At 50.5% G+C, this 20,190-nt stretch overlaps 1 protein-coding gene across 1 annotated transcript in view; it reads left to right on the plus strand.

Annotated features, from left to right (window-relative positions):
• MCM3AP (minichromosome maintenance complex component 3 associated protein) overlaps window positions 1-20,190 on the plus strand; it is a 52,470-nt gene that overhangs the window by 14,900 nt on the left and 17,380 nt on the right. The window contains exons 10-20 of the mRNA XM_025378708.1: window positions 1,244-1,406; window positions 5,012-5,172; window positions 5,948-6,189; window positions 6,590-6,792; window positions 7,907-8,007; window positions 10,391-10,522; window positions 10,878-10,991; window positions 13,014-13,166; window positions 15,135-15,332; window positions 17,312-17,380; window positions 17,632-17,766. Of these exons, the coding sequence (XP_025234493.1) occupies window positions 1,244-1,406; window positions 5,012-5,172; window positions 5,948-6,189; window positions 6,590-6,792; window positions 7,907-8,007; window positions 10,391-10,522; window positions 10,878-10,991; window positions 13,014-13,166; window positions 15,135-15,332; window positions 17,312-17,380; window positions 17,632-17,766 (1,671 nt within the window). The remainder of the gene's footprint in view (window positions 1-1,243; window positions 1,407-5,011; window positions 5,173-5,947; window positions 6,190-6,589; window positions 6,793-7,906; window positions 8,008-10,390; window positions 10,523-10,877; window positions 10,992-13,013; window positions 13,167-15,134; window positions 15,333-17,311; window positions 17,381-17,631; window positions 17,767-20,190) is intronic.

Raw genomic sequence — 20,190 nt, forward strand, 5'->3', positions numbered from 1 at the left:
GGGTTTCACCATATTAGCCAGGATGGCCTCGATCTCCTGACCTCGTGATCCACCCACCTCGGCCTCCCAAAGTGTTGGGATTACAAGCGTGAGCCACCGCGCCCGGCCAGTTTTTTTGTATTTTTAGTAGAGACAGGGTTTCGCCATGTTGGCCAGGCTGGTCTGGAACTCCTGACCTCAGGTGATCCACCTGCCTCAGCCTCCCAAAGTGCTGGGATTACAGGTATGAGCCTCCGTGCCGGCTGATTTTAAATTTTAAAATTAAGCCTTGTATAGCGTGGGCAACATGGTGAGACCCTTTTACAAAACAAAAACAAAAACAACAAAAACACCAGGTGTGGTGATGTGCGCATGTAGTTCCAGCTACTGGGGAGGCTGAGATGGGAGGATCCCTTGAGCCCAGGAGGTCAAGGCTGCAGTAAGCTGTGATCATGCCACTGCACTCCAGTCTGGGTGACAAAGCAAGACCCTATCTCTTAAAAAAAAAAAGAAAGACCAGGTGTGGTGGCCCATGGCCTGTTATCACAGCATGTTGGGAGGCCTAGATGAGAGGATTGCTTGAGGCCAGGAGGTTGAGGCTGCAGTGAACTGTGATTGCGCCCCTGCACTCTAGCCTGGGCGATAGAGCAAGACTCTGTCTCAAAAAAAAAAAAAAAACTGGTTATGAAAGATTGCTATATTGTCTTTTTCTATACGACAAGCATTTCTTCATCACGAATAATTCAGTCAAAATCAGTTCATTTCTAAACAAAAAGTGTTAAGTTTTCTGTTTTTTAGACTTTACCACCCAGCACAGCTGACAGTCGATTGGCATTACTTTAACTTTTTGATAACTGATGCCTAAATTGCTTTTTGAATTTGTTTATTCATTATTGTTTTGAAAGAAACCTTTGTCAAACCAGCCCAAGCGTGGTAGCTTTGAAGTTAGTAAACTGAATTTAACGGCACATTTTACCAGTAAGACTCTCCTCCTCAGTATGGTTGAAATCCAGTATCGTTATTACTTGAAACGGTCTTGCTCTGTCACCCAGGCTGGAGTACAGTGATGCAATCACAGCTCACTGCAGCCTCAACCTCCTGGGCTCAAACGATCCTCCCACCTTGGCCTCCCCACGTTTTGGGATTACAGGTGTGAGCCACTGCATCTGGCCAGCGAAGTTTTTATTTATCAGATCTATCTTCATGAAAATTTTGTCTTATTAAAATTAACATTCCAACCCCTTTTCTCTCCTTTAATTAACAGAGAAGTACAACAGTTCCATCCTGCTGTTAGAAACTCCTCCGAGGTGAAATTTGCTGTTCAGGCTTTTGCTGCATTGAACAGTAATAATTTTGTGAGATTTTTCAAACTGGTCCAGTCAGCTTCTTACCTGAATGCTTGTCTTTTACACTGTTACTTCAGTCAGGTGAGTAAATGAGCTGAGCTTGCAGAGTTGGAAGACAGCGGGTTGTTCTTGTGCTATTCGAGTGCTTTCCTATTCCAGGCTTTTCAAAGCAGGTCTCAGGCTGATGACGTGTCACCCTGGCAGCAGCCCCACGAAGGGGTTACTGGTGTTGCCCTGTTTTATAGGGGTTATCACTGTTGGTCTCCATCCGGAAAGGCTGTGAAATGGAAAACACTGTTCTATGGTTCAAATGAGAAAAATCTCTTTAGCGAAACATAATATGAATTCAGCACTGTAGGCTGGGCGCGGTGGCGCAAGCCTGTAATCCCAGCACTTTGGGAGGCCGAGACGGGCGGATCACAAGGTTAGGAGATTGAGACCATCCTGGCTAACATGGTGAAACCCCGTCTCTACTAAAAAAAATTACAGAAAACTAGCCGGGCGAGGTGGGGGTGCCTGTAGTCCCAGCCACTCGGGAGGCTGAGGCAGGAGAATGGCGTGAACCCGGGAGGCGGAGCTTGCAGTGAGCTGAGATCCGGCCACTGCACTCCAGCCTGGGCGACAGAGCGAGACTCCATCTCAAAAAAAAAAAAAAAAAAAAAAAAAAGGAATTCGGCACTGTCATCATCCATGAAAACTAACTGAAAAGCAAAAATCTCATATCACATGCACACAGTCCCTGACTTTGAAATGGTTCATACGCACACAGTCCCTGACTTTGAAATGCTTTGTGTTTTGAATTGAAGTTTCTGGAGGGAGGCTGATGGCGCTCAGTTCCTTTAGTGGGTGCCTCAGTGTCTGCTTTGCCGCGTGCGGGGGTTGCAGAAGCAATGGGAAGGCCAGTCCCTCCCCTGAGGTTTGCGCAGAGTAAATTCTGTGTCTCGGGGTTTCCAGTCAGTTCTTTTATTCCAGTTCCACGGGACTTGGGGATGAGGACAGAGCAGCCCCTGTGGCACCTGCTGTTCTAGGCCCTGCATGATTGCGTTCAGTGCGATGTGACCAGGACCACGGCCCACCGTGCAGAGTGCCACCTTACCTCGCACACACTCTGCTGCCCATTCCGGCAGCGGCGTCAACGAGGCTGCCTGGATTCCTTGCCACAAGCCCGTAGTGATCACTGCGTGGGGAGGATGCTGCCTGGGAGATCTCAGGACCTGCCTAGGTCAGTCTGTGGCTCCAGGTCATTTCTTTGGTCACATATCAGGGCCTCCTGTAAACAGTGACTAAATCCACAGTCATGTCACGGTTGGAGGGTCTTTTGCAGGTTTGCCCCTTGTTGTCAGATCTGCAGGTTTCCAAACAGAACTGATACTCTGGAGTAAAGGAAAAGGGTTTCCACAACTTGCCACTTGTAGTTAATTTTGACTGGGTGCTTTGATTCACACCTGTCATCCTGGCACCTTGGGAGACTGAGGTGGGAGAATTGTTTGAGCTCAGGAGTTCAAGAACAGCCTGGGCTTTTTTTTATTTACTAAAAATAAAAAAAAAATCAGCCAGGCAGGTGTGGTGGGATGCTCCTGTAGTCCCAGCTATTTGGGAGGCTGAGGTGGGAGGATCGCTTGAGCCCAGGAAGTTGAGGCTGCAGTGAGCCAAGATCTGCACTCTCCAGCCTGGGTGACAGAGACCCTCTCTCTCAAAAAAAAATAAAAATTAAAAAAAGTATAGTTAATATTGTATACATGATGATTGAGTGTTAGTAGAATGTTGACCATTTTAAATTTTATTTATTTAGAGATGGAGTCTCGCTCTGTTGCCTAGGGTGGAGTGCAGTGGCGTGATCTCTACTCACTGCAACCTCCACCTCCTGGGTTCAAGCGATTCTCCTGCCTAAGCCTCCCTCCTGAGTAGCTGGAATTACAGGAGCCCACCACCACGCCCAGCTAACTTAGTAGAGATGGGATTTTGCCATGTTGGCCAGGCTGATCTCGAACTCCTAGCCTCAGGTGATCCACCCGCCTTGGCCTCCCAAAGTGCTGGGATTGCAGGCGTGAACCACCTTGCCTGGCCATTTTTAATAACTTTAAACAAAAGAGATATTCAGGTATTTTTCTTGAGAAAAACTGGTCACCAGCAGTGGCGCACAGAGGCAGCCTCTTGTCCCCGCAACCCCGTGCACTCCTGCTCAGGGGCTTTGTGCTTGCTGCTCCCACTGCTGTTCTGCACTCGCATAGCCGCACGGCGCTGTCTCCACCTCCCTGAGGCCAGGTGAGGCTTGGCTGCCGCCCTCAGCAGGGCCCCCACCAGTGCTCCCTGTTCTCCCTGCCTATCTGCCACACTGAATCACCATTCTGTGTGTTTGATGAGTTCATTTTCTGTTGCATTGGTCTTTCCCCTGGCATGTCAGCTACGTGGGGACAGGGAGTTTGTTTTTGTTCACTGTTGAACTCTCAGTGTTAAAAACGGTGCCAGGCACAGAGCAAATGCTCGATCAATGTTGGTTGAATTCAAGAACGTTGGAAGAGGACTAACAGCTTAGGCACCAAAGTCCCAGCACTCAAGCATAATTTTTCTTAGCATTTTCATGTTTTTCCTTTGTCTATTTTTAATTTTATTTTTATTTATTTAATTTTTTGAGATGGAGTCTCATTCTGTCACCCAGGCTGGAGTGCAGTGGTGTGATCTCGGCTCACTGCAACCTCCACCTCCCGGGTTGAAGCGATTCTCCTGCCTCAGCCTCCCTAGTAGCTGGTATCACAGGTGCCTACCACCATACCCAGCTAATTTTTGTATTTTTAGGAGAGACGGAGTTTCACCATGTTGGCCAGGCTGGTCTCAAACTCCTGGCTTCAAGTGACCCGCCTACCTTGGCCTCCCAAAGTGCTGGGATTATAGGCATGAGCCACCACACCCAGCCCCATTGTCTTTTTTTTTAAGAGACTGGTTCTCACTCTGTCACCTAGGCTGGAGTGCAGTGGTGTGATCAAGGCTCACTGCAGCCTCAGCCTTTTGGGCTCAAGCAGGTCTCCCACTTCAGCCTCCGATGTCGCTGGAACCACGGGTGCATGCCACCAAGCCCCACTAATTAAACCATTTTTTTTTTTTTTTGTAGAGAACAGGATGTAGCTATGTTGCCCAGGCTGGTCTTGAACTCCTGGGCTCAAGCGATCCTGCCACCTTGGCCTCCCAAAGTGCTGGGGTTACAAGTGTGATCCACTGCACCTGGCCTCTGTCTTCTTTTTTTTTAAGGCTCTTGTTAGAATGCCATGAACAGTTGTCTCCAACTATTATATGTCATTCCACGGGGTTGGTTTCCTGCTGGCATTCCATGGTCTCTGGGGTCCTCTGTGGCACCTTCCTGGCATTTTATCATGTGGATGCTGCACAGCTGACTTCACCTGGCCTTGTTGGTGGACAGTTTGTTTCATGATTTCTCTTATAAATAAAACTTTCACAAGCCATCCTTCTCTATGAGAGTGTTTGCTTGGCACGCATTCCTGAGCATTGCCCCGAGCAGAACGCCTACGATCTCTAAGCTGGGGTTTCATGTTGCCAAAGCGCCTTCTGGTGGACTCAGCCCAGGAGGAGCCCATGCCCCCCATGCTGGCCATGTCTGTGGTCATGGGCTGACTGCAAGTGTCTGACTGGGCCTTCCTCTGAGACTGCAGTGATCTGGCTCCTCCTTTCAGATCCGCAAGGATGCTCTCCGGGCGCTCAACTTCGCGTACACGGTGAGCACACAGCGAGCCACCGTCTTTCCCCTGGATGGCGTGGTGCGCATGCTGCTGTTCAGAGACTGTGAAGAGGCGACCGACTTCCTCACCTGCCACGGCCTCACCGTTTCCGACGGGTAAGAGCTGAGAGTGGAGCTGCGGGGCCCCTGTCTCCTTTTTTCTTGTTAATTCTGATAAAGGACTGTGAGGGACTCTCTGCTTGCCTGACTTGAAGGTGCATTCCCCCTGCCATGCAGGTGAACACATGAGACTCAGAATGGCTGGGGGTGTTCCCAAGGTCACACCCTGGCTGTCTGCACATTGAGGGCTCAGACCAAGTTCTTTGTGACTCCAGAATCAGTCCTTTTCATGAGTTGCCAACGAACCTAAAGATAGAAGTTAGGGCCTTCCTTATTCTTTCCCTTGACTGCCTTTGCCAGCCAATGACGGGCAGCGTGTGACGGTGGGGGTGGAGGCACCCGCAGGCCAGGCCGGAGTCTTCTCCGGTACTTAGTAGTCAGAGTGGTGAGACTCACAGACGCTGTCTCAGAAACCCGCAGCTTACACTCCATACCCAGTGCCTGGGTCCCCACCCTGCCTCCTGTAACTCCTCACCTGCCCCCTGCCTGTCTCCTCCTTCCAGTTCTGCCTCACAAAACAAGGTGGTTTTGGGTGAGCCAGCAAGGAGGCAGGAGTGAGTCAGCGTGCGTCTGTTAACACGCTGGGCTTAGTGGTTCCAGGGACCTACAGAGGCTCCAGGGTGCGGCAGTGGGACCCAGGCCTCTGCTTTCTGTTATTTATACATGGCTGTGGTGACGCCTGAGGGGCTTGCAGCACTCAGCGGGGCACTGAGGGTGAAGCTGCCTTCTCCCTTGGTGACGCCCCTCTGGGGTCTTCTTGTGGTCTGCGTAGCTGTGTGGAGCTGAACCGGGCCGCATTCCTGGAACCAGAGGGATTATCCAAGACCAGGAAGTCGGTGTTTATTACCAGGAAGCTGACGGTGTCGGTTGGTGAAATTGTGAACGGAGGGCCCTTGCCCCCCGTTCCTTGTCACACCCCTGTGTGCAGCTTCAACTCCCAGAACAAGTACATCGGGGAGAGTCTGGCCTCGGAGCTGCCCGTCGGCACCCAGAGACCTGGCTCGGACACAGTGGGTGAGTGAAGCTGCAGTCGTAGTGAGGGGACTAGCTGCATTTTCCCATCAGGACGCCTCCCAGGAGCCTGGGCATCTGCATTTTCCTGCCGGGACGCCTCCCAGGAGCCTGAGCACCTGTTTTGTCTTGGGGCCCAGGGGTGTGGCTCTTCCCCATGCTCAGATGGTTCTCACTGGGAGTGGACTGAGGGCTTTGAAGCCCTCCTCCTGGCTCCCTGACATCTTGGGGCTTGTTTTTCATGCAAAGTGTATTTGTCCCGTGTAGCTGGTCTCCTGGAGGGCAGGCCACTCCTCAGGGTCACTGTGGGTGGCCTGGGGCTGTCCCTGCACAGACCTTGGTCCCTATGGTGCCAGGCGCCCTGTGTCTGCAGCCATGTTTTCTCCTGTATGTTTCCTTCCAGGTGGAGGGAGAGGAGAGGAGTGTGGTGTAGAGCCGGACACACCCCTGCCCGGTCTCCCACAGTCTCTACCAGCCCTTGCACCCTCGCCAGTGCCTCTGCCTCCTGTCCTGGCACTGACCCCGTCTGCGGCACCCAGCCTCTTCCAGCTCTCCGTGCAGCCTGAGCCGCCACCTCCAGAGCCTGTGCCCATGTACTCTGACGAGGTAGGGACTCTTTTTCTAGGTCTGGACTCTGGGAAGCCTATTGTGCACAAATGTCCTTAGTCATCACCCCACGAAGTGGGGCTGTGGCGCCTGGTCTCTCAGGAGAGTCCAGAGAGGGGTCCTGCCTAGAGTCATTCAGCCTCCGGTGGCAGATCTGGGGCCCACCCATTCAGACTCGTCGTGGAGTCTGTCTTCATCTCAGGAGCTTCCTGTCACAGCACCAGCCTGAGCCCCTGTGTCTGAACTCAACACCCGTCTGTTGTGACGGGATTGTTGGCAGCATTGTGCGCCCCCTGATGTGGGTGACCTGGGATGGCATGTCCTGCTGGTGGGTGTGGCCTGGGTGGGTGTATCCCCTGCGGGTGTGGCCTGGAGTGGGCATGTCCCCCGGTGGGTGTGGCCCCCCAATATGCATGGACTGAGTGTGGGTGTGTCCCCTGAAGGGCATGTCCTGGGGATGGGTGTCCCCACTGATGGGTGTGGCCTGGGGTGGGTGTGTCCCCTGGTGGGTGTGCCCCCTGATGGGCATGGCTCGGGGTGGCTGTGCCCCCGATAGGCATGGCCTTGGGTTGGATGTGTCCCCTCTGGTGTGTGTGGTCTCCGTGGCCGTGGACCCTGATAGGCATAGCCTGGGCGTGGGTGAACCCCTTGACCAGCCTGGCCTGGGGGTGGGTGTGCCCCTTGATGGTTGTGGCCTCAGGGTGGGCATGGCCCCTACTGGTGCCTTGATATTGAGTAGAGCCTGTCGACTCTATGGTTGTGAGACTGGATTGTGCCACTCTGGCTGTTTAGAGGCAGGCACTGGGCACCAGCCTCTCTGGGGATCAGGGAGTTCTGAGAGGGAGCATGGAGTGGCCATAGGAACAGAGGCTGCTTGACGTAGACTGGAGATGACTGAGTCAGGGCGCTGTGTGGCCATCTGCAGGGCACCTTCTCTCCAGATGGCACCTTTCCATTCGCTAGGGGACACCTTTCCTGCAACAGCCTAGCTGACCCCATGTCAGGGGTCATGTACTTCCGTCATGAGATGCCTGCAGACTGGTGACAACATATTACCCAGGATTTCTGCCCTGGGTGGGACGTTCCGTTCCACCCCATGCTGGTCTCTCCATAGGACCTGGCGCAGGTGGTGGACGAGCTCATCCAGGAGGCTCTGCAGAGGGACTGTGAGGAAGTCGGCTCTGCGGGCGCTGCCTACGCAGCTGCTGCCCTGGGGTGAGTGGCATCTGGTGCTCCCCTCCTGCTGCTCCAGAAGTTTCTTCTCAGAAAGTTTCCCCTCATAAAGAACTTCTGCCAGAAGTTTCCTCTCATAAAGTTGCCTGCATTTTTGGGTCATAATCCAATAAGTTATTGCCAGAGACAGTATCATGAAGATTTTCCCCTACGTTCTTCTTTTTCAAGATGGTTTTGCTATTTGGGGTCTTCTGAGATACCATGCGAATTTTAGGATGAGTTTTTCTGTTTCTGCAGAAAGCGCTGTTGGGATTTTGATAGGGATTGCGTTGAATCTGTAGATTGTTCTGGGTAGTACTGTTATTTTTATTTTTTTATTTTTTGAGATGGAGTCTTGCTCTGTTGCTCAGGCTGGAGTGCAGTGGCTCGATCTCAGCCTCACTGCAACTTCCACCTCCTGGGTTCACGCAATTCTCCTGCCTCAGCTTCCCTAGTAACTGAGATTACAGGTGGGCACCAGCCTGGCTGATTTTTTTGTTTTTTGTAGAGATGCCTTTGCCATGTTGCCCAGGGGTGGTCTTGAACTCCTGGCCTCAAGTGATCCACCTGCCTCGGCCTCGTAAAGTACTGGGATTACAGGCATGAGCCACTGTGCCTGGCCAGTATTGTCATCTTAACAATATTAAATCTTCTAATCCGAGAATATGGGATGTCTTTCCATTTATTTAGGTCATTCTTAATTTCTTTCGACAGTGCTTTGTAGTTTTCAACATATAAAGTTTTTGCTTTCTAGGTTAAATTGTTTTTTTGTTTTGTTTTGTTTTTGAGATGGAGTCTTGCTCTCTTGTCCAGGCTGGAGTGCACTGGCGCAATCTTGGCTCACTGCAACCCCCGCCTCCCGGGTTCAAGCAATTTCCCTGCCTCAGCCTCCCAAGTAGCTGGGATTACAGGCGCCTGCCACCACGCCTGGCTAATTTTTTGTATTTTAGTAGAGATGGGGTTTCACCGTATTAGCCAGGATGGTCTTGATCTCCTGACCTCATGATCCGCCCGCCTCGGACTCCCAAAGTGCTGGGATTACAGGCGTGAGCCACCGTACCCGGCCTTGTTGAGAATTTTTATGTCCGTATTCATAAGGGATATTGGTTTGTAGTTTTCCTTTTTATTTCTTTATTCCTTTTTTTTGAGACAGGGTCGTACTTTGTCACCTAGGCTCGAGTACAGAAGTAGAATCACTGCTCACCACAGCCTTGATCTTCTAGGCTCAAGCCATCCTCTCACCCCAGCCTCCCAAGTAGCTAGGACCACAGGCACATGCCACCATACCCGGCTGATTTTTTAATTTTTTGTAGAGATGGGGTCTCTCTATGTTGCCCAGGTTAGTCTTGAACTCCTGGGCTCAAGCAGTCCTCCCACCTCAGCCTCCTAAAATGCTGGGATGACAGGCATGAGCCACTGTGCCTGGTCAGTCTGTAGTTTTCCTATAGTGGCTTTGGTCTGTCTTTGGTATTAGGGCAATGCTGGCCTCATAAAATGCGTTAGTAAATATTCCCTCCTCTTCAGTTTTTTGAAAGGGTTTGAAAAAGATTGGTGGTTAGTTTTTCGTTAGTGTTTAATAGAATTTACCAGTGAAACCTTCTGGTCTTATACTTTTCTTTGTTTGGAAGTCTCCTTACTAGTTATAGGTCTATTCACATTTTTCTGTTTCTTCATGAGTCAGTTTTGGTAGATTGTGTGTTTCTAACAGTGGGCTTAATTTTTCTGCTGGCAGTCAAACAAGTACAGTTTGCATATCCCTTATCCAAAATGCTTGGGACCACAAGGGTTTTAGATTACAGATATTTTTGGATTTCAGAATAATTGTATTATGTCTACCAGTTGAGTATCTCTTACCTAAAAATCTGAATTCTAAAATGCTCCAGTGAGCATTTCCTTTGAAAAGCATGACATGTTGTACTCAAAAAGTTTGAGATTTTGGAGCATTTTGGATTTCAGATTTTTGGATTACGGACACTCAACCTATGTGGGTTTTTTTTCCTTGTCAAAGTTAGATGTTTAGTGATTTGACTTTTTTATTCTAATCTTTTTCTCCTTTTTTTTTTTTTTGAGACAGTCTCACTCTGTTGCCCAGGCTGGAGTACATTGGTGTGATCTCAGCTCACTGCAGCCTCCGCCTCTTGGGTCCAAGCAATTATTCTGTCTCAGCCTCCTGAGTAGCTGGGACTACAGGCACGCGCTGCCACGCCTGGCTAATTTTTGTATTTTTAGTAGAGATGGGGTTTCACCGTGTTGGCCAGAATAGTCTTGATCTCCTGACCTCGTGATCTGCCCACCTTGGCCTCCCCAAGTGCTGGGATTCCAGGCGTGAGCCACCGCGCCCGGCCTTGCCTCTGATTTGGAATGCTATCCCCTCTGCTCTGTTTAGTGTTTCTAATGCTGCTGTGGAGGATTTGTTAACAGCTGCAACCACGGGCATTTTGAGGCACATTGCAGCTGAAGAAGTGTCTAAGGAAAGGGAGCGAAGGGAGCAGGAGAGGCAGCGGGCTGAAGAAGAAAGGTGAGTGTGTCTTGTCCGTGCAGACAGATAAGGAGCTCAATGTGGACACAGGCAAGAACTGACCCTGGCCGCGATGCTCCCGCTGTTGTCCACCCCTGCTGACCCACTCATGCCCTCCTACACTTCAGCCCAAGGGGTGGATGGAGCTCCCCAGGCCACACCTACCCGTGAGCAGTGGCCCTTCCCAACCAGGAGAGGCAGGGGAAGGGAGGTGGTGTCAGGGGAGCTGGAGTAGGGGTGGCCTGCCGACTCAGGCAGCACCTCAATCCCTGTCTGCATGTCCAGGGAGTGAAACAAACAGCACTTATTTTTATTCTTAAACATTACCCTTGTGTATTTTTTATCTTCCCTGTAGGTTAAAACAAGAGAGAGAGCTGGTGTTAAGTGAGCTGAGCCAGGGCCTGGCCGTGGAGCTGATGGAACACGTGATGATGGAGTTTGTGAGGGAAACCTGCTCCCAGGAGTTGAAGTAAGTGAAACACTGGTGGCTTGCTGTGCCAGGAGACTGAGCTTTGGCTCTGCCCTAGGCTGTGTCTCGCGCCACTGAGGATGGGCTATTGGAAATGTGTCCTGCCTGTCTAAGCTACTTTGATTTTGTGACCAAATGTATTTGATGCAGTCCTCTGTGTTCCCTTGGCTGATATAATTTTATTATTAAAATTCTCTTTTATTTGAGGCTTGCCACCACATGACCATAGTCAGCCATCCTTAGTAGCCACTGGCATTTATCATATATTTGAGACACTTCCAATCGATTGCACATGTCAGACGTTGCTGATGAGAAGATTTTGTGGTTGTCTGCATCATCATTTACACATTCTACACCAGGCACCTGTAGTCCCAGCTCCTCAAGAGACTGAGGTGCGAAGATCACTGAAGCTCAGAAGTTCTGGGTAGTATGCTGTGACTGCACCTGTGGTGGCCACTGTACTCCAGCCTGGGCAACATAGTGAGACCCTGTCTCTAAAATAATTAAAAATTCTGACGATTTTATTAAGATATTATTAACTGTTACAAGGGCTCCTATGGACCTATAATTTGGCACCCTGTACCACTTAATTCTTTTTACCCCATCTTTCTAGGTGTCTGTAGTTTAAGTATTAAAGCTTCTCTTACAGTGAAGATGGAATTACATTTTAGTATTGAGGATGCAGACTCTTACACTTTTTTTTTTTTTTTTTTTTTTTAAAGACAGTGTCTCGCTCTGTTGCCCAGACTGGAGTGCAGTGGCGCGATCTGGGTTTACTGCAACCTCCGCCTCCCAGCTTCAAGCGATTCTTCTGCCTCCGCCTCCTGAGTAGCTGGGACTACAGGCATGCGCCACCACACCTGGCTAATTTTTGTATTTTTAGTAGAGATGGGGTTTCACCATGTTGGTCAGGCTGGTCTCGAGCTCCTGACCTCATGATCTGCCTGTCTCAGCCTCCCAAAGTGCTGGGATTACAGGTGTGAGCCACTGTGCCTGGCCTTGACTCTTGCACTTTTTTTTTTTTTCCTTTTGAAATGGAGTCTTGCTGTGTCACCCAGGCTGGAGTGCGGTGGCATGATCTCGGCTCAGTGCAACCTCCACCTCCCGGGTTCAAGTGATTCTCCTACTTCAGCCTCCCAAGTAACTGGGATTATAGGCCCGCACTACCATGCCCAGCTAATTTTATTTTCTTTTTCTTTTTTTTTTTTTTGAGACGGAGTCTCGCTCTGCCGCCCAGGCTGGAGTGCAGTGGCCGGATCTCAGCTCACTGCAAGCTCCGCCTCCAGGGTTCACGCCATTCTCCTGCCTCAGCCTCCTGAGTAGCTGGGACTACAGGCGCCTGCCACCTCGCCCGGCTAGTTTTTTTGTATTTTTTAGTAGAGACGGGGTTTCACTGGGTTAGCCAGGATGGTCTCGATCTCCTGACCTCGTGATCCGCCCGTCTCGGCCTCCCAAAGTGCTGGGATTACAGGCTTGAGCCACCGCGCCCGGCCTGTTTTTCTTTTTTTTTTTTGAGATGGAGTCTTGCTCTGTTGCCCAAGCTGGAGTGCAGTGGTGCCATCTCGGCTCACTGCAAGCTCCGCCTCCTGGGTTCACACCATTCTCCTGCGTCAGCCTCCTGAGTAGCTGGGACTACAGGAGCCCACCACTACACCCAGCTAATATTTCGTATTTTTAGTAGAGACGGGGTTTCACCGTGTTAGCCAGGATGGTCTCGATCTCCTGACCTCGTGATCTGCCCACCTCGGCCTCCCAAAGTGCTGGGATTACAGGCATGAGCCACCGTGCCCGGCTGCCCAGCTAATTTTTTGTATTTTTAGTAGAGACAGGGTTTCACCATGATGGCCAAGCTGGTTTCGAACTCCTGACCTCAAGTGATCTGCCCGCCTTGGCCTTGCAAAGAGCTGGGATTACAGGCATAAGCCACTGCGCCCGGCTGACTCTTGGGCTTTTAAAGCAAAGCCCTCAGTGTCTGTGGGCCCCGAGTGCAGTGTCTTCCATGCTGATTACCCTGTTTCTTAGGAATGCATTAGAGACAGACCAGAGGGTCCGCGTGGCCCGTTGCTGTGAGGACGTCTGTGCCCATCTAGTGGACTTGTTTCTCGTGGAGGAAATCTTCCAGGCTGCAAAGGAGACCCTCCAGGAGCTTCAGTGCTTCTGCAAGTATCTACAGCGGTGAGTCCTGTGTTCCTACAGGCGAAATCCACACACACGGGGAAGAGTCTTTTATCAAATTCAAAATATTTGAGCCATCAGTTTCTGTATTCAGTGGTAAAAGGATCAGGGAAAATGTTATAGCAATGAATACCTAAAATAGACTTTCATTGGATTATACTGCATTTCAGAAATACTTGATTACACACACACACACACACACACACACACACACAACATAAACTAAGGGGAACAGTCAGGAGTTAGATTGGGGTGTGGTGGCTGCTCTGCATGTCAACTAATATTTATAGGGTGCCTGCCATTTGCCCACTGCACTAGGTGCTGGGAGACACCTGTGAACAAGCCAGATTATGGCTGCATGCACCAATAAGGGTGAATTCTCAAAATATAAGTAGTGGAGAAAAAGCAATTAATAGGGAATATACAAATAGTGTATATTCAAACTAAATAGGTTGTTTGGATTTATATATAGTGGTATAACCCTGAACAAAAGAAGGAAAATAATGATCATAATCTCAGCATGGTGATTACTTTTGGGAATGGGAGGGGGTGCCTCTCATGGCCACAACTGCTCAACTGGATGTAAGTGCACAGGTGCTCGATGATGTAGTAATCTTATAACTGGGCATACATGTGTTATGTGTGTTGTGTGATTCATTTCGTAATAAATTTGAAATCAGTATAGTGTCCTTGGCAGTTGGAACAGTGTGAAAGGGAGTATGGGGAGAAGTGAGTCTGCCTTCTACAGCAGACCCGTCCATTGTGCGAGCAGCAGCTGCTTGCAAAACCATCCAGAGACTTTCTGTCCTTTCTTGTGGCTGTTCACAAATGGGCTCATGATCCCTGCTTTGCTCTGAGCCTTCCTTTGCTCCATCTGATATGAGGTGGAGGCCTGGCTGTAGCAGCGTGCTGAACTGTCCCCATTGCCAGCGGTCTTGAGGTCAGTGCGAGAATGTACCATAAATGACCTTCCTGGTCTTTTGTTGATGGACTTTCATGTGGCTCTCTTTCTTTTTTTCTTTTTTTTTTTGAGACGGAGTCTCACTCTGTCACCCAGGCTGTAGTGCAGTGGTGCAATCATGGCTCACTGCAACCTCCACCTCCCGGGTTTAAGCGATTCTTCTGCCTCAGCCTCCTGAGTAGCTGGGACTACAGGCATGCGCCACCATGCTCGGCTAATTTTGTGTTTTTTTGTATTTTTAGTAGAGATGGGGTTTCACCATATTGGCCAGGCTGCTCTCGAACTCCTGACCTCGTGATCTGCCCGCCCCGGCCTCCCAAAGTGCTGGGATTTACAGGCGTGAGCCACCAAGCCTGGCCATGGCTCTCTTTTTAGCTCTGGTAAAGACTGTCGCGGTGACTGTCGTTGTACAGACAGACAGTTCACCGGTTTGCACACAGGCACGTGTATGTAGAGATAAAATTCCTATCAGTGGTGGCTGTGGGTCAAGGGGTGTATGTATCTTTTCTGTTTTTTTTTTTTGAGACAGAGCCTTGCTCTGTCACCCAGGCTGGAGTGCAGTGGCGTGATCTCGGCTCACTGTAACCTCCACCTCCTGGGTTCAAGTGATTCTCCCTCAGCCTCCCAAGTAGCTGGGACCACAGTCACCCGCCACCATGCCTGGCTAATTTTTTGTATTTTAGTAGAGATGGGCTTTCACTGTGTTGTGCAGGCTGGTCGTGAACTCCTGAGCTCAGGCAGTCCACCTGCCTTGGCCTCCCAAAGTGCTGGGATTACGGGCGTGAGCCACTGCACCCGACTGGGTGTATGTATCTTAGATCTGGATCTGTATTGCCAAGTCAGCCTCCAAAGCCCATTCAGTATTAACTGTCAACGTTCAGTAGTCGCATTGCTCACCACACTCAGTTGATGTCCTTCCTTCGCCATTCCTGAGTTCTGACTCCAATGTGTTTCTCAGCTTGAAGACCCTGAAAACACTCTGTAATGATACGTTTTCACGTCCCCAGGTGGAGGGAAGCTGTCGCAGCCCGCAAGAAACTGAGGCGCCAGATGCGGGCTTTCCCTGCTGCACCCTGCTGCGTGGACGTGAGCGACCGGCTGAGGGCGCTGGCACCCAGTGCAGAGTGCCCCATTGCTGAGGAGAACCTGGCCAGGGGCCTCCTGGACCTGGGCCATGCAGGGAGATTGGGCATCTCCTGCACCAGGTCAGCATCAACTGCCGCCTGCCTCGTCAGGGCTCCCCTGCCCCGACTTGGTTTTACCAGGAGCTGAATTAATGTGTGTGTTTGGAGGGTGAAGATAGGTGAAGCCTGGAGGCAAGGACAGGCACAGGGTTGCATTTTGAAGATCGTCTCCCACAGTTGTGGATGTGTGACTTGTTCCACTGGAAAGCAGAGCTCTGAGTTCAGCTTGAAAGACTCAACTCAGCATCCTGGTGACTGAGTCTGACTCTGCATCACCTGTTCTTTTCCTGCTCCTCCCAGTTTAAGTACCTGCCACTTCCATCCTTGTTGGAGGAGCCCGAGGTCCACGCTGGCCTGTGTCTTCCCCATCCCATCCCTGTCCCATCCCTCTGTTCCTCCCGCCATCTCTTTCACACACTGCCCTCTTTCTGTGGCAGTATCTTCCAGACTCCACCTCCACCCTCCGGTATTTCCCTCTTGAGGCCCCTTGGTGTGGCCCTGGTCCTCCCTGCCACTCCTCCTGGTCATCCCGAGCAGAACCAGCTCCTCAGGGCCATGCCAGGACCCCCCTCAGCCTGCATTCCTGGCCATGCTGGGCATGGCCTTTATTTAGAACCCGTGTAGGTGCCCCCTCTTGCCTGGCCTCAGGGCTCCCCGGCCTCCTAGTGGGTGGTGGGTGGGGCCTGGGGAGGCAGCCTGGATGGCCTAGCAGGCACACCGCTGGGGCCTCATGTCATGTCTCGTCACCCTGCTGGTCATCACGGGATGTTCCCTCTGAAAACTGTCTTGTGGGTTTCATTTGGCCCCATCAGGTTCCGCGCAGGCAGGGTGGGTGGGTGGCAGTCCCAGCCTGTTGCAGGCATGCTGTGAGGCCAGGGCTGGGGCTGCCTCCTCTCACCCACAGCTGCCTTCACATAGTGGCCTGGCCTCCTCCTGGAGTCATGGTTTCTTGTGTCGCCCCTCCGTAGCTGCTCTTGTCAGCCTCAGTCTCCTTCTCTGAGCCCTCCACTCTGCCCCCTCAGCCCAGACCTCTGCCCTCTGCCCTTCCCTTCTGCACACCCCCTGGGGAATAGCCCTGTCATCCCTGTCTGTCACTGGCAGCCCCCATTATGCATCTCCAACTGAGGCCTCTTCCCTGAGTTCCAGACTTGGTTTCCAGTTCACGGTTCAACCTCTGAACCTGATTTTCCCCCACCCTGCCCCTTCCTGCTCATAGGATGCCATCCTGTCCTCCTGTGCTTAGGGCACAAACCTGGGCTTGCATCTCTCAGACCCAGCATCCTCAGCTCTGCCCTCAGAACTCACCGAGGGCATGGCAGTTCTCCCCACCTCGCTGGAATGTTGACGCAGCATCTGTCCGTCTGCTAGCTTCCACCACGGGCCCCGCTCGCATCCTCAGCACCAGAACAGAGGGATCCTCCGACAGCTCAGCCAGGCGGCATTGCCTCTCGGTGGCATTGCCTCTTAGCGGTGTCCCTAGCGCTCCCTGAGTCTCTGTACTGTGGACCCAACCCCTCCCCCGCTGCCCTCACTGCTCTCCCCAAATATGCCAGGTCCAGCTGTGGCCTGGCAGAGCCATGCCCTCTGCTGTTTCCAGAAGTTGTCACGCTGGCTCTCCCTGTTTCCTTCAGGTCTTTGCTCACATACCACCTGACCACCCTGAGTGAGACTGCAATAAGCACCTAGCTCCAGCCCCACCTGGCAGCATTTGCCCACAGTGCCGACACCTCGCACATGCCAGGCTAGCCACTTAGAGATGCTGTTCTCTCCCCATGAGAGCCTATGTTCTTGAACGGCAGGATTCTGTCTTATTGTTGAATCTCCCACAGCCAGCACACAGCAGATACTTAATGTGATATTTGTGGAATGAACGAATCCTCTAACCCGTTTCTTTGGCAGAAAATGTGTTTTTCAGTCTCCTGAGTATTCCCCAGGGGACACTAGCCAGTACTTTTCACTAAGCTCCTGTGGTAACACTGTCATTCTGCTTTCATTTGCAGGTTGAGGCGGCTCAGAAACAAGACGGCTCACCAGATGAAGGTTCAGCACTTCTACCAGCAGCTGCTGAGGTCTGTCATGCCGCACCCTTCTGCGTATCCCCTGGTGATCCCCCCGTTCCCCAATCTGTCACGCTAGCAGCCCACCTCATGCATCTCCAACTGAGGTCTCTTCAGTGAGTTCCAGACTTGGTTTCTAGTTTGCAGTTCAACCTCTGATCCTGATTTTCCTCCAGCCTGCCCCTTCCTGCTCATAGGATGTGTGTGCTGCTCCTGCGAGGGTCTCACACACTGGCTAATCCTCGGGGGTCTGTTCCTCCCAGTGATGTGGCGTGGGCGTCTCTGGACCTGCCGTCCCTTGTGGCTGAGCACCTCCCTGGGAGGCAGGAGCATGTGTTTTGGAAGCTGGTGCTGGTGCTGCCGGATGGAGAGGAGCAGTCCCCAGAGAGTCGTGGCAGGTCAGGAAGGGTTTCCCCTGTGGGGTTTCCAAGAGGTGGGGTGGGCAGGGCAGAGTTGTGGGCCAGGGCCGGGTATTCCTCATGTGTGATGGGAACTCGGAAGTGTAGGTTTATGTTTTAATGCTTGGATTTATAGTCTATTTTGCTCATGATTTTAAATTGAAACTTTAGATTTGATTATTTCAATTTTTATTCCATAAACTTGGTGTATTAGTCCGTTCTCACACTGCTTTAAAGAAATATCTGAGACTGGGTACTTTATAAAGAGGTTTAATTGGCTCAGCTGTACAGGAAGCATGGCTGGGGCGGCCTCAGGAAACCCACAATCATGGTAGAAGGCAAAGGGGAGGGAGGCATGTCTTACATGGCCGGAGCAGGAGGAAGAGAAAGTGAAGGGGGAGATGCCACACGCTTAACCAGATCTCATGAGAACTCACTATCATGAGAGCAGCGAGGGGGAGGTGCCACACACTTCTAAACAACCAGATCTCCTGAGAGCTCACTATCATGAGAACAGTAAGGGTGGATGCTGCAGACTTAACCAGATCTCGTGAACTCAGTCATGAGAACAGCGAGGGGGAGGTGCCACACGCTTAACCAGATCTCCTGAGAGCTCACTATCATGAGAACAGCAAAGGGGATTCCACCGCCATGATATAATCACCTCCCACCAAGCCCCTCATCCAACACTGGGGATTACAGTTCAACATGAGATTTGGGTGGGGATACAAATCCAAACCATACTACTTGGCAACAGTCTTAGTCCAAAAGCATTTAAAAGTTGTTATTTCAAGCTGTGTTAAGGTACATTGATAGACCTGCTTCATTTTAGACTCTCCAGTAAGATAGTTTATAGTCTGTTTACTATAGTTCCATTTTTTTCCCTTAAACTTTTGGCATTTTAAAAAAGAAAAAATTGACGTGATCTTATTTCCTGGAACCAAATAGCATACAGAAGTCATGTTTTTAAAGCAACTACAGTCTCTGTGTTTTTTGAGACAGGGTCTTGCTTTGTTATCACCAGGCTAGAGGGCATGGTGTGATAACAGCTCACTGCAGCCTCGACCTCCTGGGCTCAATTGATCTTCTCACCTTAGCCTCCTGAGTAGCTGGAACTACAGGCGTGTGCCCCCATTCCTGGTTAATGTTTTTTTTGTGTGTGTGAAAGATGGAGTTTCACTATGTTGCCCAGGCTGGTCTTGAACTCCTGGGCTCAAGCAATCTGCGTGCTTCAGTCTACCAAGGTTTTGGGATTACAGGCGTGAGCCACCACACCCAGCTTACAGTTTATTTTTAAAATAGCTTTATTGAAATGTTATTCACATACCATGAGCTTTGCCCATTTAAAGTGTACATTTCAGTGATTTTTAGATATATTCACAGGGTTTTGCAACCATCACTGTTACTAATTCCAGAACACCTTTTCACTTAAAAAGAAAGCCTGTATTATCTTTTTTTTTTTTTTGAGATGGAGTCTCACTCTGCCGCCCAGGCTGGTGTGTGGTGGCGCGGTCTTGGTTCACTGCAACCCTCGCCTCTCAGGTTCAAGCAATTTTCCTGCCTCAGCCTCCTAAGTAGCTGGGATTACAGGTGCACACCACTGCGCCCGGCTTATATATTTTTTGTAGAGACAGGGTTTTGTATATTTTTTGTATATTTTGTATATTTTTTGTAGAGACAGGGTTTTGCCATGTTGCCCAGGCTGGTCTTGAACTGGGCTCAAGTGATCCACCTGCCTTGGCCTCCCAAAGTGCTGGGATTACAGGCGTGAGCCATTATGCCCAGCTGTTGATTCATTTCTTCAAACAAAATAGCTGTCTTCTCATTTGCTAAGTTCATGTCACTTAAGAATTCTTAAGGTCTCAGGTATGAGAAATTTGATCTGTAAAAAACATGTATTTCAAACTCTAGGGATGTTTTCTATTGCTGAAAATCTTAATGCTTCAGAATCTTAAGTCACATTAGAATGAGCCAGTTCCATGAGTGCCCCCTCCTCCTGCCCAGTTAAGAACAAGTAGAAGCTGGGCACAGTGGCTCATGCCTGTAATCCCAGCAACTGGGGAGGCTGTGGAGGGAGGATTGCTTGAGCCCAGGAGTTTGAAGCCAGCATGAGCAACATAGTGAAACTGAGTGAGACTCTATAAAAAAATGGAAAAATTAGCTGGGCATGGTGGCCCATGCCTGTAGTCTCAGCTACTGAGAAGGCTGAGGCAGGAGGTTTGCTTGCTGCGGTGAGCTAAGTTTGTGCCACTGCACTCTAGCTTGGGCGACAGAGCGAGACTCTGTCTCAAAAAAAAAAAAAAGTAAAAGATCGTTGCTCCATTTTAAAATGACAGCCTGTTTTCTGCATAGTAAGATTTGGTATCTATGGACGTAGGTCTGTGTGATATTTCTCTTCTTTTCCTGAAAGTCTTTATAATTCAA

The sequence above is a fragment of the Theropithecus gelada genome, chromosome 3 (genome assembly GCF_003255815.1).
Source record: "Theropithecus gelada isolate Dixy chromosome 3, Tgel_1.0, whole genome shotgun sequence".
Classification (NCBI taxonomy): domain Eukaryota; kingdom Metazoa; phylum Chordata; class Mammalia; order Primates; family Cercopithecidae; genus Theropithecus; species Theropithecus gelada.